Raw genomic sequence first — 15715 nt, forward strand, 5'->3', positions numbered from 1 at the left:
TCCCACCACAAAGTTAAATCAGCCATCAGAAACTCAGTGAGGCTGAGAAAAACCTCTGCAGTGTTCTGCCATATAATCCTGCTGTCTAGTGGCTTTGTTAAAGTGAATGCAGTGTAAGACAGAAACATCTAACTTCTCATAATCTGTGCTATACATCCAGCTGGTTTTTATTCCTGTTTCCCATCTTATAAGAAAACTACTTGCCTATAATTCCCCTTTCTGTCCGCTGAACATCTAATTTCTTGTCATTTGTGTTCATTTCACTGACAGTTTATATTGTCTGTCTAGCAGAAACCTTCAACTACTGTGTATTTATTGTATGTGTGCTGTGATGTGTTTTTTCTACTGACTATCCATCAAAGTAATCAGAAATGTGTAAGATTAGATGTGCTACTGAATTTGTCAAATGATTAAAACAAGAGTTTCTCATTGTTCATAGCCATGTAAGTGTAAAAGGTTTCTGCGTGACACTGACATGTCGTTTACCTACGAGGCACGCGCAATGACAAGCACAGTGCTGTGCAACTTTGGCTCCAAATGCAGCCGCTTCTTTGGTTCATATATGTGCAACAACTCTACTAATTGATATGTTCACAGTCAGTCACTTTACTAGTCTCATTGCTCTGAAACATTTTAGCCAATCAAAGTGATGCATAATAGCAACAGCTCAACAAGTGAAGAATCAGCTTCTCTAGGAGATCATGTTGCTGCCTGGGCGGTGCAGAGCAGCACCATGTGCACACATGGGCAAAACAGACTTCAATGTCAGGAAGTCAGAGCACTGCCTGTGCTGGTCGTTGAGCTGCCATGAAAATAGGGCCTATGGGCTTAGATCCTTCCTGACTGATGTGTTAAAGTACAAATCCACCTTAAAACACACACCCCAGTGTTCAAACACTGCTTTGCCAACCTGTTAAGCAAAGCTTATGTCAGTTGCTTGTATCATGACAAAGTGATGATATCCAACATAATAGCCTTGGAAAGGTGGAGTCTCCCATTTAAAGTCACTGGAAAACACTAATGTTTTTTAGTGACTTTAAATGGACTTTAGGGTTTTTTGCTAGTGTATTTACGCTTTGTGTTTGCTACACTATGTGTCTAGTCAAAGGTACGGGATCTGGAGGAGAAATGTCGCAGCCAGAGTGAACAGTTTGGCTTGCTGTCACAAGAATTGGAGAAGTTTCGACTGCAGGCCTCGAAGGTGGACCTGGCCGGCTCTAGCCTCCTTAACAATCCCAGCCTCTCTGTTCTGACCAATGGGGTGGGCCTGACTACTGAACGAGGTGAGCCAAACCACTATGATATGCACTCATAGCCAGAGGTACAACCTGTATGCCCAAGAGAATGATAACTGTTGCTGGCATTACTCAAAATAGATTAGCAATAGCAATTAACTGCACATTATAGGTTTCATGATGCTTCGTCTGGTTATACTTAGTACTTTAAAATGTTTTTAACACCCAGGTGAAACAACTGACTGAAAAATTAAATAAATGCTTACCTGCATATCACTGGATCTCCTTTTTCAAGATGAAATAATTGGACAATTATGGTATTTGTTAGTGCTCTTGGCTGGTTTCAGTTTCAAATGATATCACCAAAATAGGAATTGAGCCCTGGCACAAAGCATTGGCTCGCAAAATGTAGACCAACAGCATCAGTCCACACACAAACTGCCTTCAGAAGCATCCAAATCCATTTTTAAACTGTCCCACCAGGGATATATCCTTTTAGCTTACTTTTAATCAGTAAGGGTACAGCACATGGTCTGTGTAACCCACAACTGTTATTCAAGCTCTTTCTCCTACACTGTTAATGTGTTTTAGACTGCACTGGTGGCTCATGGGATATGGTGTCTCTGGGTGAAATAGCCTTCTGGAGTCTCGAGGGAGGTGACACTCTCTCCTGCCCTGAGGGTAATGATCCGCTCGGTACTCTCTCCGTCACTCATGATGTGTGTTGGGCACTGTCACAAAAGCATGGCATGTTCTAACCTCTCATCCCACCCACACTGTCACAGTCCAACCCTGTCCGTATTGCTCACCATCACATGCGGGTTGGTGCTCGTGGGCTGCTGTGAGAAATGAACCAGTTAAGCCCCTTAATAACAGCGCTGGTGTGACACACGTTGCCACGAGGTAGTTTGACCTCTGACCTCAGACAGATGGAGACAGGATTTTCCCTCCACTGTTTAATCAGCCAGGTTCAACCTTGAGCCTCCTGCATGTCAACCAATGACCTCACCCACCTAGCTGCTCATGGATTCAACCAGGTGAACCAGTGAGAGGGCCGGAGTTGTCTGTTAAAGTCATGGATTATATATGATCCTCTTCCTCTCTCTCTTTCTCTCTCTCCCCCCCTCTCTCTCCTGTCCTGTTAGATGTGGCTGCCGCTCTGCGAATGGGGGCCACCCCTCACGCAGCAGGGCTGTCCAGGGTGGAGCGCTCGCCTGTCACCAAGCACAGAGAGCTGCCCACCATCAGTGTCAGCAAGTCAGGTTCTTCTTCCAGCAAGTCGGAGACCACACACCTCACCCCCAAGTCTGACACCCACCTCAGTCCGCACAAATCCAGCCCAACACATGAGGTACAATCACTGAAGAGTACAGCGCATCACTTTTTTCCTCATTTTCAGAATGAATATGTCATTATTTATTGGGGAAACACACATTAATTAACATTGCTATGATGTACAGGCTCATTTCCAAAAACACTGGGGTGCTGTGCTAAACATCAATGAAACTGATATTTTGCCAATCCGATCCAATACTCAGCTGAAAGCACTGCTGGGCTTGAGAATGTATCATACTCTACCAAAAGGCTACAGGTTAATGCTGTATTTAAAAGAAACGAACCAAACACACAAAAAACAGATAAAGAAGAAAGAAGATTTTCAGTTTTTCATTTAATTTTATGTTTTTTGTTTTTCTTAACTGTGATTTACTTGGAGCAGCTGCTATCAGTGTGAATTACCCATGTTTCACAGAGTTAATAAAGTGTTATTACACAGCACTGATTGTGATTGTTATGTATAGACAGTACTACTGCTTTTAGTCAGTTTATTGAATTGAATGAATTTATTGGTTGGTGATTTTCGTTTTGCGTGTCAGGCAAAGCTGGTGCTGGTAATTCAGACCAAAACTCATTAGTGTATGCCATCTCTCTCTCTCTCTGAAAGGATATTTTTGAAACCTTGGTCAAATGGCTGCAGCAGCTGCCAGCCATTCTTAATTTCTGATAGCGAAAATGGTTTTCTTTTTACCTGCATTTGATAGGTGGGTTAGTGTTAATAGTTTTCAGCAGTTTCCCACAGGATGAATAAAGTTCAGTTTTATTTTAGCTTGAGACCCTGGTTGTAGGTTTGTAATAGTGTTTGGCTTTTCACCCAGGTTATGTGCAGCTCTTCTGCTTTCTTTGTTTCATAGACAGGCAGATTGCTCATCAAGATTACCAAGACGGCTACGCATGATCACATTGATTGTGTGGATTTAATGGATTAAAAAGCCCTCCTTAACCTCTCTGTCATCTCACGCTAGTACAGACTATAGCTGAATATGCTAGAGCTCCCTCTGCTTAATAAGAGAAGGTCTTTGGATCTGCTGCCATGATTTAGTTTTTTGTCTTGTGCCAAGTGTTCGAAGAGTGACTGTCTGGTCTCGCATAGCAGACAGTGTGGTGGTCCTTTCATCTAGTCACTCGTCTGTGCACAGCTCAATAAAGCTCATATTTAGTGAGATAATCCATTCGCCACTGTGGATTATGAAGGTTATACAGTAGTAGTTGTAAGTGATTATCCTTAAAAAGGTTTTCCCAGGGATCTATAAATATACAACCTCTCTTATTGTATTCTGTATAACTGCTATGAATTTAAATCAAACTCCAAATTGTTGTATTGAGAGGATCCTCTATAAACAACAGTGAGCCACCATATAACCGAGCATGGTACACAGGATTTTCATGTTAGCAATCATGTAGAGTGGTTAATAACTGGTTCTGTATTTACAGCAAACTGATTTTTGAGATGCTATCCTGTCTCCAGAAAATAAATAAAAAACGTGTAAAATGGGAAGAAAAATATTAATAGTCGCACTGAAAAAAAGAATATGCTTGTTTATTCAAGCTATTTCACCACAGTTCTTCTGCTGATGTGAATTTATTGTGTCGAAAGAATAAAATCGTTTTTTAATATCTCTTTTTATTAAGATTTGTAGATGGCCCAGGCAATATTCTAGGCATATTGTATTCCTATTGTTCTCAGGTGGATACTGCCAGTGAAGTGGAGGAGCTGGACATCGATGTAGCCCCAGCACCTTTTACAGTCAACAGAGGAGCAGCAAAGCTTCAGGTTTTCATTGCAAGATACAGGTGAGTATTAAACTAAGGCAATAATTAACTCATTGTGTTTACAGTTGCTTAATATGTGATTTGATTGATTTAATTTTCAACAGCTATAATCCGTATGATGGCCCCAATGACAACCCTGAAGTGGAGCTCCCACTCACTGCTGGGGAATACATCTATGTGTATGGAGACATGGATGATGATGGCTTCTATGAAGGTACATCTGGAGTGTGAGTTGTTTCATGTACAGTTTAATAATTCTGTCCTTACATGGTATTCAGTGTTTTGCTTGCTTTTGTTCTCCTTACAGGTGAACTGATGGATGGACGGAGAGGGCTGGTCCCCTCGAACTTTGTGGAACGTGTATCGGACGACGATGTCATGAGCACTCACCATCCAGGGGCAGGGGACATGTCCCATAACTCTCTGCTTGACAGCAGCCTGCACAGTGCCAGCCACCAGCATCACCTCCACATGGGCGTCAGCGCCTCAGAAAGGACAGAGGCCTCTGCTGCCTCAGGCCCTGCCTCAGCCCCCTCAGATTCAGCATCGGCCTTGGCTGTCCCAGCCCCCCTCACTAACGGCCTGGACTTGGATTTGGAGGAGGTGGGAGTGGACGTTGTGCCTTACCCACGTAAGCTTACCCTCATCAAGCAGCTTGCCAAGAGCATCATCATCGGCTGGGACCCTCCGTTGGTGCCGGCTGGGTGGGGCAATGTGTGGAGCTACAATGTGTATGTGGACCAGGAGCTGCGGCTCAATGTGCCCTTCGGTTCCCAGACCAAAGCGGTGCTGGAGCGGCTAGACATAAACCTCAAGACTTACCGTGTGTCAGTGCAAAGCCTGACAGAGAAGGGCCTCTCTGACCAGCTGCGCTGCAGCTTGCTGGTCGGTCGGGACGTTTGTGTGGCGCCCACGCAGCTGCGTGTGGAGAGGATCACCGCCACCTCTGCCAACCTTACCTGGCTGCCCAGCAACAGTAACTATGTGCACATTGTGTCCTTGAATGAGGAGGAGTGTGAGCTGGTGAAGGCTGGCTGCTACTCGCTGTGCCTCAATAACCTCATGCCCAGCCTGCAGTACACAGTCAAAGTGGAGGCACGGCCGCACCGCACGCCATGGGAGTTACCTGTGGAGCGCCGTGAGCACAGAAGCGCTACAGTCACCTTCACCACACTGATGGCAGGTCAGGAGTTAATATTTTATCTAGTATAACATGCTCTCTTAAGGTGCCATGCTAACTACGCTGACACATCACACTTACACATACATTCATGAATCAATAAAACTATTTTTTGTCCATTTGAAATTAAGGCAGGGCTTGCTGTATGCTGTCTGGCTTAAAGGTCCAGTGCGTATGATTTAGAGGGGTCTAGTGGCGTGGTTATAGACTGCAACCAACTGTACAACCCTCACGTCACCTTCCCGGTGGCCGCAAAAAACATGAAGGGCTCTAGCTAGAGCCAGTGTTTGGTTTGTCTGTTGTGGTTTGTCTTCTACTGTAGAAACATGGCGGTGGAACATGGTTGATGCCAACAACTCTTGTAACAACCATATTATGAATGTGATGTCCAATTTCTGCCAATAGATAACCTAAATCCTATGCACTAAAACTGTTTCTTTGATTCAGATAGAGTTTTGTATGCATTCTTAACAATCTTTTGAAAGATTTTTGTAAAAAAGTAAAAATTGCACTCTGATACTGCAGCTCTACAAAAACAGCTGATCCCAATAGGCAATGGAATCACACAGGTGTGTTCTATCCAGAAAGATCTTCGGTGTGGCAACTTGCAAATACATTACTGTTATAAGATTTGTGATTCCAACATAATTAATTTACAATATGGAGCAGCAGTATGAAGTGGAAAATGAACTGCACACGTACCCTGAACCTCTGATGTACTTCCATTACACAATGTAACATAAATTTTTTGATTTTTGCTCTGGTGTGACTCTGACTGTGTGTGTGTGTGTGTGCGCGTGTCCAAAAGATGTGCAGAATTTTGTGAGGATAATGGGGTGAGCTCTTGCAGTTTTGCAGATTTGCACATGTGGCATTTCATAGATAGTTTGGCTGCTGGTATGCAGGGATTGTTTTAGCAGTCACATCCATCATTAACATTAAGGGCTGAGGGCTGCTTTTGTGACTTGCTCTGTTCCTGCTCTGACTTCCCTCTCCTTCACCGAGCAGCCAAAGCACTTTGGCACTGAATGCATTACTTCTAAGGGAAGGAAAATGGGTGACTTAATCTGTCATGACAGATGCTATTTTTTTTTAACCACGTCTACTGTTCAACCTACTGAAAGAAGTAGCGTTCTGTTGTCTTGACTAGTTGCTATTTTCTTGATCTTGAAGTGCACTTTGCACTTTCATTTGATATTTTCCTGTCTGGAGCGTCGGTTTAAAGAATGGGATTGCCATGTGGACGAGGAAGCTTAATGTGAGGTTTTCAGTGATGTTGTGCTGAGCTTTTAATGATTTTATGTCAGTTTGTCAGACTAAGTTGCCATTCTGCTGCTCCAAGCTAACAATATTTTATTTTCATGAATAAATCTTGGGCCAATAAGATGCATATTTGTGATGAGTTTCAGATTTGAGTTGTATTTCTCTAAATGATTATTCAAATGTTCTTAAGTTTCACGCCCACAGTCTGGGAACACAGGTATATTGTTTCTAAATTTCTTAAGTAGTATTAGATGGTATTTTTTCTGTGTTAGAATCATGTGCCCATTGTGATAATCATTTCTTACCCAAAACACTGTTTTATTTTCAGTATAAGTGAATCATATTGATCCTGTGTTAATATGAAAACATTTTTCATCTGCTTGCTGTGGTATGATGCTGTCACTCCCTCCAGGTCCTCCTGATGCCCCTCTGGATGTACAGTTGGAGCATGGTCCCTCCCCAGGGATTGCCCTTATCAGCTGGTTGCCAGTCACTATAGATGCTGCCGGGACCTCCAATGGAGTCCGTGTCACTGGATACACTATATATGCTGACAAGAAAAAGGCAAGAGCTTTTTAACATTTTTGTAGAACTAGAACTAACATTCTTTTCAACCAAGCAGAGGACTGCTTTAACTTCAGTATATATCTCTCTGTCTGTGGATTTTTGTAAGCTGTTGTACAAAATGTCAATGTGATGTGGGAATTTTAAAAACATACCTGTCATTCTCCTACTAAAGGTGCTGGAGGTGTCTTCCCCAACAGCCGGCAGTGCCCTGCTGGGCCCCTCTCAGATCCAGTCCTTGCAGGCAGCTCAGGAGCTCACTGTCCGCACCATGTCTGCTCACGGGGAGTCTTGTGACTCTTTCCCCGTCAATGTGCCCTCCAAGCTGGCTGCCATCATGGCAGGTCCAGCCATCACCGCCCCAGTTGTGCCACCCTTACCCTGTCCCCCCACAGGTTCCACTAACCCACCCTCGCCACCGTCCTACGGGAACTCTGCTGCCAAAGTCTCCATGCTGCCCAGCTCTTTGCCATCAAACACACACGTGACTGGCCTCACAGTGGAAGCTGCTGCCAACCCTCCTCATGCTCTCCACTCAGAAGATCTTATCTCATCTGCCTCATATGTGAAGGCCTGGGCCAACCCATCTTCTGGTGCTGCCTTGGCCGTGTGTGAGCCCACATTACCAGCAGCCTCCACCATTACTCCAGTGGTAACGCTCACTAAACCATTGTCCTACATTTGACAGGCCACAATTTTTTTGTTTTTCAAGATCAGAGGTTTTCAAACTGTGACATTTGCTTCAAGAAGGTGTGCCAGAGTTTGGGGAATACAGAGAGATACTTTTCCTGAATATCATGGATATTGTCCCTTGCAAATATCAATCTGGATCAATATATCATCATCATTTTAATGGTACCAGTTTGGTAATATAAACTGACCTGGGCTAAAAAGAATGGGGCTGAAGATGCAACATAGGGGGCCCACATTGTCAGACTTTGAAAACCTCTATTCTGGAATAATAAGACAATTTAAATAGTGTTGTATTGACCATTTTCCTCATTATCAGGTTAATGTGACCCCATCCACCACCCCAGCACCTCAACCATCCCCAGTAGAAGCACCAGCACCTGCACAATCACCAGTGAGAGCTGCAGCAGTGTTGGAGCAGCGCAGAGACGCCGACAGCCCTGGATCAATACGCCCTTTTCCATCCATCACAGAGTTCATTGAGGACCCCAGTGCCAAACTCGGGACACCTGAGCGCATCCCTACCCCACCCAAAGCCCCGATCACAGACCTCCTCAACCCTCAGGACACTAACATCCACCGACCCCCCAGCACATCACCGCTGGAGTCAGAGGTGGATGAGGAGCAAGAGAATAGCCGCTTGGTGTCCATTGAGGAGTTCCTGAGACAGGACCAAGAGCCAGCATACTGTAGGACACAGCAGGTCAGCCCCAGTTTGAGACTGACTCTAGCCTACTAATTGAAATAGTCTTTATACTGCAGAGATGTACACATCATGTATGTGTAGCTGAATCGATTATGAGCTAAAAGTGATACTGTTATAATGGTGGACTGTACTGCAGGTGGCTCATTATGAGCTTATTTGGTCATAAAGTGTTAATTTTCAGTATTCAATGGAGTGACGGTGACTGATGGTTTAAAATGTAAATGAACAGTTTGTTTGTGTTTTTTCAGAGTTACAGCAGAGGGCTTGTGGAGCCTCCCAGTGACTACCCTGCAGACAACAGCCGTTCAGATCTGTCTGACATCCTGGAGGAGGAGGAGGAGGACCTTTACTCTGACCATCTCGGTGAAGCGCAGGCCAAGGGCTTCACAGTCGGAGCTAACAGGGTAAAGAAATGAATACACTACATACTGTATTTTGTGGCCATATGCACCCACATTTGCACAGACATGTTATTGTTTTTTCATTATTGAATGAAATATGCTTATTTCAGTCTGTCTCAAGTGGTTGTCTTTTACTTACCTTGTTTCTTCTGCCATATTTCGGATCATGCATGATGAGTTTCTTTTTGTTTTCCTTTTTTTTTCTCTTTCCTTTTCATCACTCCATTAACCTATGTTTTGTCTGCACTTTCCACTCATTGCCCACTCATTCTTGTGTACTTGGACGTGCGGCCCTTGTAGTCATGCAAGGTCGAGCCTCCAGACAGTGATGAGGAGGTTCTTGAGAGGATACTAAAGTTGCCTCCTCAGGTCTGCCACAACACGCAGTTGTTCAGCATTCCTGAGGTGACAGAAGAGGAAGATAGCAGTCAAGAAGAGCATTTAACCCACCACAATCAGCCTCGACTCAGGCCCAGCAACCTTCACCCTAGAGACTCAGAATGCCTCCATCATGCGCCCCAGCATCACCTACATCGGCCCAACCCACACCCACATGTTCCCCCTCAACATCACCACTTCAACAGGGACCCCAGATCCCTAACCAAAGAGCCTTTACTCAGGCACGGACCTTTGCATGTTAAACCTAAGACGCAGCACAGGGTGCACTACGCAGACACGGTTGACACCATCAGTTACCCTGAAGAAGACGACATGAGTTTATATGAGGGTCCCACCAGCAGGCGGGTCTCAGCCCGCTGTTCTCTCCAGCTCACCCCCAAAGAAAGCAAAGAAAGAGTACTGCTCAGAGGGCTAGGGGACCGCCTTAGGAGGGAGGCCATGCTCAGGAGTCAGATGGCTGCTGCCACAGCAACCAATCCCAGCTATGGTCATACCCCGCCAAGACCCTACCCAGTCAGTAAAACAGTACGGACTCTGAGGTCACCGATTGGTCGCGGGGTGGAGATTGACGTGGAGTATGGCACAGATGACAACGAGGAGCCTGTGGAGTACAGTCCCGGCGAGGTGGTGGTGGAGCAGATGAGCTCTGAGTGGTGGGTGGAGGGGGCTCAGACAGAGCACTGTAGACCTCATCACCGCCGTGGACTGAAGGCTGAACCACTGGTAAATGCTGCTGTAGACCAGGGGCAATGGGTGTGTTGTTCCAGCTCCCTCATGTTCCCTGTAGTAGTGTGGATCTAACCCTCCGAGCCCTTTAGTGGTCGTCACCAAACTCCACCGTTCAGTCGACAGCAGTGTTTTCCATCATTGTGGTGGACAGAGGGATGGCCTTGGTTCATATTTTGCTCTTATATAAGCAATCAAGATGCAATATAATATCTAATAACAGCATGCTGGGTGAGCTTCTAAGTTAAGGCCAGAAAATGACTGCAGACCAGTTCATTGTTACCCAGCGATTTCAGACTTCTAAACTTTGTTAAGATTTATCAGTCAAAGTGGGTCTCAGTCTGTTCTCCCTCTGTCTCACTGCACTAAATACTCCTGCCCTGGAAACCACTTAGCTCTTGTATCTTAACTAGTCCGTGATGCCTTGTCCTGTCCCAGCTTACAGTGGATGTGCTTTGGTCTGTCTCCTAACACCATCATCATCATAGTGACATTAAGTAACAATGTTAATGACTTATCATTAGATGAATCATAGATTACTGAATACTGTTTTGAATAAATGAGCAGCAGCATTTGCTCTTTGTTTCTTCTGAACCTATGGATTGAGTTTTTGCATGTTTTTCTTATTGTCTTGTGTTTGTATATTGAGCAGGAGCCCAGCCAGATCCCTCCAGTTGAGCCGGGTCCATCCTGGGGAGCCCAGGCTGATAAACCAGCGTACTTGCAGACCAGGCAACTCAAAGGTCAGAGACCTCTTTTGTCTTCAAATCTCTGCATGTACAATATGACACTGACACACTCGTCCTTTCTGTTGGCAAGTCTGTACCTCTCACACATGACAGCAGTCAGATTAGCACCTTGGGTAGGAGTAGGAGGTGCTGTAGCTGCAGTGAAGAACAGGGAGAGAGCCTGCTAAGCTGAGAACCGGCTTAACCCAAAGTGGCTTGTCATGACAGGAGGAAGTGACAGACATTAAAATAGTAACCTTGATTAGCCAGCAAAGAAACAGCCTGCAGTGTGGATGAAGAGGCCCCTCTTCTCCCTTTCACCCCCTTTTTCTCTCCTCGTTTGCTTTTGTGATGAAACAGTCTGTGAGCACATTCGGCAAACCTGACCTTTGTGGTGTATGTGCGTGGGTGCACAGTTGACTACACGCGTAAATGCATGAGTGTACACGTGCAAACAGATAGAGGAAGGGAGCAGTGAGAAGTTCTGTCCTATCTATGAGAACATCGGTGAGGATGTGAAAGTATGCAAGCTGTCTGCCCATGACTCTTGCCACAGATGGGCTGATTCTCCCTAATGAGATAGACAACATGTCTCTTCGGTGCAGCTTATAGTCTTGCTACAGCTCTTCAAATTTGTCGTTCGCTGTCAAATAGGCTAGACTTATAATGCTTATAGCCACTAAGGTGTTATACCTCATGTCTGCAATGCCACAGACAGTGCTACAAGACACATTGAAACACTGGTTTGCCTGACCTTTGATCACTTTTGTGTTTGTGTGTTGTCAGTAAAGGTCCTCAGCTTGAGATTAGAGAGTGGGTTAAACACTGTTTCCCCTGTTGCTGCAGATCATGAACGAGTGTACATTTGTCAACCAGCTCACACAGCTTAGGATCAGTGGTTTAGCTTGATTACCTCTTTTAAGGACATGCCTGTGCTCGGTGAACACTGTTCAGCAGCATTGCAGAGTTGCAGTTGGTGTGCTGTGGGGGATGGGCAAGCTGGCTAGACTATTTGCAGAACTCGTTGCAAGCTATGCATGGCTACTGTGCAATGTATGGGTGGTGTAATAATAGTGACAATAATTCATTCAATTGCATGAAAGAAAAATCTAAAACAATGCATAAATTAAAATAAGCAATTATATGTTGTTATTTGTTAGGGGGAAAAAGTAACATCTTAAACCTATAGAAAATGCTTACTCAAGAAATACTTGATCTCATATGATGGCCAGAACACAGCCAGAGATCTTAATAAAGGAACGCCATGTGTGAATGAGTCAGCTAAGACCATAAGAAGCATTTAATGGTGCCAAATGCTCCTGGGTAGCAGTAAATTAAGTATTGTGACTGTGTGTGTGTGTGTGTGTGTGTGTGTGTCTACAGGCGGTGTTGATTCACCAAAGATGAAGGGAGACAGCGACATACGCATCTTTGTGGCCCTCTTCCCTTATGATCCTGCCACCATGTCGCCCAATCCTGATGCTGCCGAGGAGGAGCTGCCCTTCACTGAAGGACAGATCATCAAAGTATGTCACCATACAGCTCAGACTCCACTGCCACTGCCACTACCTTTTCATTCAAAGTGTCCCTCACAAAAAACAGACAGGCTACAGCCACACACAAGGTTAGATAATATGATTTCATTTGTTTAGATACATATTTACACCCCTCTCCCAACCCAGGTTCACGGAGATAAAGACCCAGACGGGTTCTACCGAGGAGAATCTGGTGGTCGTCTGGGCTTGGTGCCGTGTAACATGGTGTCTGAGATCCAGGTGGAGGATGAGGAGACCCGGCAGCAGCTACTGCAGCAGGGCTTCTTGTCCACTGCAGCCTCCATGGAGAAGATAGGTAGGAGAAACTATCAGTCAGATTTAGCAGCTACCTAAAGACGTTCTTGCTGGCAGACTTCAGATCGAATGGCCAACATTGTGTTCTGTGTGAATTCTGACTTTGTTGTGTGCTATTAAATGTGTTCTGTTACAGTTGAAAATTGGTACATTAAGACATCCTGTACCATAGGTTTAAACTGTAATATTTTCCTCATGATCACCGCTGTTCATGTTTAAGTGGAAAGTGAAAACAGCAGCACAAGTGTGGCAGAATCCAGACCTAAAATCTCCGTTATTCAATTCATTTTACTTTATTAGTCTTCTCACTGGCCAGATGTGTAAAGAGACTTTGGCATATTTTTGTCTGTAGGTTACTGGAGAAGAACAATGAAAGCTATTTTCCAGATGAGAGCAGGGGGAGTCAACGCTCCCTCTGGCCTGTTGGCTTTATGAGCCAGCAGGAAGTACAAAGAAAGCTATCAAAGATCAGACTCAGATTTCGACTGAACTAAATTGAAATGTCAGTTCCACATGGCATTGCTTTGTATGTGTTTAAGGGTTCTTGTTCACTGTGTTGCTGTTAAGGAAATCATAACCATCTATTCTCACTCTCTGACTGTAAGAACTTTGATGCAGGTGTGTCAAAATGTAGACTTAAGTCAAAGTGTGTGTCTGTGCTGAGCGGTGGTGAACCACCCAGCGCTGCCAAAGTTAACACTTTGCTTCTGTTTCCTGCTCCCTGCCCAGAGTGGTATTTGCAGATGGTTTAACCTTTTCACTTCCACTTGTTCTTCACGGCTGTGTCTGCTGTTCACTGGTTGTCATTTTTAAATTGCTCTTCACTGGCTTTTCATTGTCTACTTTGTCTGGTCTGCTTCTCTCAAAAAATGCACCTGTCTTTCTTTTTGGTTTCATTTTTATTTTATTTTTTTTTTACTTTCCTTTCTAAAACTCCATAAAGGCACTCGCACACACGCACAGCTTCCACGTCGCCCTGTTCCACCACCGAAACCGAGACGATCCAAGAAAGGTGTGTCTCGCTGCAGATTGCGGCTTCCCACCTCTCTCTCCTTTATTTTCCTCTCTGGTTTGCTTCTCTTTCTGTCTCTTTCACTTGAGCTTTTGCTCTTTCAGTTGCTGCTTCTCACTCGACGAGCAGGGGGGATTTTAGATCAGCTACTGTAGTAATGAAATCATTCAGCTTCCCAGTATTATGATAAAACATTTACTTCTATGACTGTTGACCTCCTCTACAGTAGTTTCATAGTCTGTAATTAAGACCTGGTGTTCTCCTCAAAGTAACTTTACATCTTTCCACAAGGTCACTTTTTATGATTTTGACAACAGCTTCATAAATGTAAAAAGGCACAGACATAAGTAGTGAGCCAGTTGCTGCTTATTGATTAATAAAAGACAGCCCTTTTGCTAATATTCTGCTCCCATTTCACAAAAGCTTTACATGATCACCTAAAGTTTACTCATTGAAACATCCATCCCCTCTGATCTCCACCTGTGACTTTGTCAACTCCAGTGTGATGACTGACACATACTATACGTTCAGTGTCCTACCATTCTGTGACTGTGCTTATATGCTCTTCTCCTTCACCCCATCTCTTCCAGTGGGGTCTGCTGCACTCTGGGAGGAGAGCGTAGACTCCTCCAGCCCAGGTTTGTAGTTAGAGCTATGACACCCCCCCCCCCTGTTTGTAACTGCATGATCGGACCAGCGTGTTTACTTGACATTTTGTGACCTCTTGTTTTTTTTTTATGGTTCTCAACATGAGGATTCCAGCTGATGATAACCCCAGGGCCCACCTTCTTTCATCCTCACGAGGGGCTGTTTTGTTATCTGGGGCTCTCCTGAAGAATCGTGACCCTATTAAAGCTCAAATGACAGTTAAAATCAAACAATAGCCTGATATTCCTGAGAGTAATATAAATTCAAGTATAAAATCTAATATCTTATATTCTTCCTTGATCCCCAGTTCTAAGCAGTCCCTTCTTCTAACTCCTTTTCATTTAACAGTTCAAGTGGCATCATTTAATCATCCAACAGTGTTGAAACGAATTTTGTAGTCTTCACCCCGTGGCTGATGTTCTGGTTGATGTGTAACAACAGCAGTGCAGCTGTAGCTGTTACGACCTTTTTCATGGACATTAAAATGCTAACTCTCACTGCTTATCTCTTATCATTTTTACTTTTATTTTCACTTGTTTGACTCCAGTGGCGTGACTTCTCCTCAGCTTAGCATGAGGCTGAGTGAGTTGGACATGCAGACACGACGAGCTGCATGCCAACAGTCTGATTGGAATAGCAGAGATGTGTGTGTTCCTCCTCTAATCATCAGGATGACAGACTGTGCTGTTTGCCCCTCTCTATTGACTGACAGACCCCAGCCAGACTGCCGCCGCCGCTGCCACTGCAGGGAGCCAGGTCCCAGGAGCTCGCAGGATGGTTGCCATCTTTGATTACGATCCACGAGAGAGCTCCCCCAACACTGACATAGAGGTCAGACTCGTACATGCATGAAATGGTTTTCCAAGACAAAGTGTAGTGGTAGTTTTTGCTCATTATCTTCCTCGTTCTTTGTGGCTGGGTTCAGGCTGAGCTGACCTTCAGTGCAGGAGACATCATACATGTGTTTGGTGACATGGACGAAGATGGCTTCTTCTACGTAAGTCTTAACATGACAGGGTTTTTTTTTTGGTAGTCTGTTTTTCCCCACTTTTTGGTGATAAGCAGTTATTTTTGCACTGTGCTTCTTAAAGTAGCAGGAGGATTTTTTTTAAAACAAAATGAGGCAAGTCTACATGAGATAAGATCAGGAAATGAACTATCTGAATGAAATAAATAGAAATTAAATTAGAAATGAGCCCTCCTCT

At 44.5% G+C, this 15715-nt stretch overlaps 1 protein-coding gene across 10 annotated transcripts in view; it reads left to right on the forward strand.

The window, feature by feature from the left end:
• LOC124070351 (RIMS-binding protein 2) overlaps positions 1 to 15715 on the forward strand; it is a 59950-nt gene that overhangs the window by 39337 nt on the left and 4898 nt on the right. For 6 of the 10 annotated variants that reach the window (XR_006845176.1, XR_006845177.1, XM_046410180.1 and 3 more), the window contains 16 exons: positions 1103 to 1283; positions 1827 to 1916; positions 2381 to 2586; positions 4258 to 4364; positions 4448 to 4557; positions 4651 to 5526; positions 7199 to 7350; positions 7526 to 8002; positions 8360 to 8743; positions 8995 to 9150; positions 10925 to 11015; positions 12384 to 12526; positions 12683 to 12851; positions 14453 to 14500; positions 15223 to 15341; positions 15436 to 15507. Coding sequence is in view for 8 of the 10 variants with exons in the window: in XM_046410180.1 (XP_046266136.1) it covers positions 1103 to 1283; positions 1827 to 1916; positions 2381 to 2586; positions 4258 to 4364; positions 4448 to 4557; positions 4651 to 5526; positions 7199 to 7350; positions 7526 to 8002; positions 8360 to 8743; positions 8995 to 9150; positions 10925 to 11015; positions 12384 to 12526; positions 12683 to 12851; positions 14453 to 14500; positions 15223 to 15341; positions 15436 to 15507 (3381 nt within the window). In the remaining 2 variants the exon portion in view is untranslated. Of the gene's footprint in view, positions 1 to 1102; positions 1284 to 1826; positions 1917 to 2380; positions 2587 to 4257; positions 4365 to 4447; positions 4558 to 4650; positions 5527 to 7198; positions 7351 to 7525; positions 8003 to 8359; positions 8744 to 8994; positions 9151 to 10924; positions 11016 to 12383; positions 12527 to 12682; positions 12852 to 13793; positions 14220 to 14452; positions 14501 to 15222; positions 15342 to 15435; positions 15508 to 15715 lie in introns of those variants that run through there. The other 4 variants (XM_046410186.1, XM_046410188.1, XM_046410183.1 and 1 more) reach the window with 3 other exon arrangements.

Source organism: Scatophagus argus, chromosome 14 (genome assembly GCF_020382885.2).
Source record: "Scatophagus argus isolate fScaArg1 chromosome 14, fScaArg1.pri, whole genome shotgun sequence".
Lineage (NCBI taxonomy): Eukaryota > Metazoa > Chordata > Actinopteri > Scatophagidae > Scatophagus > Scatophagus argus.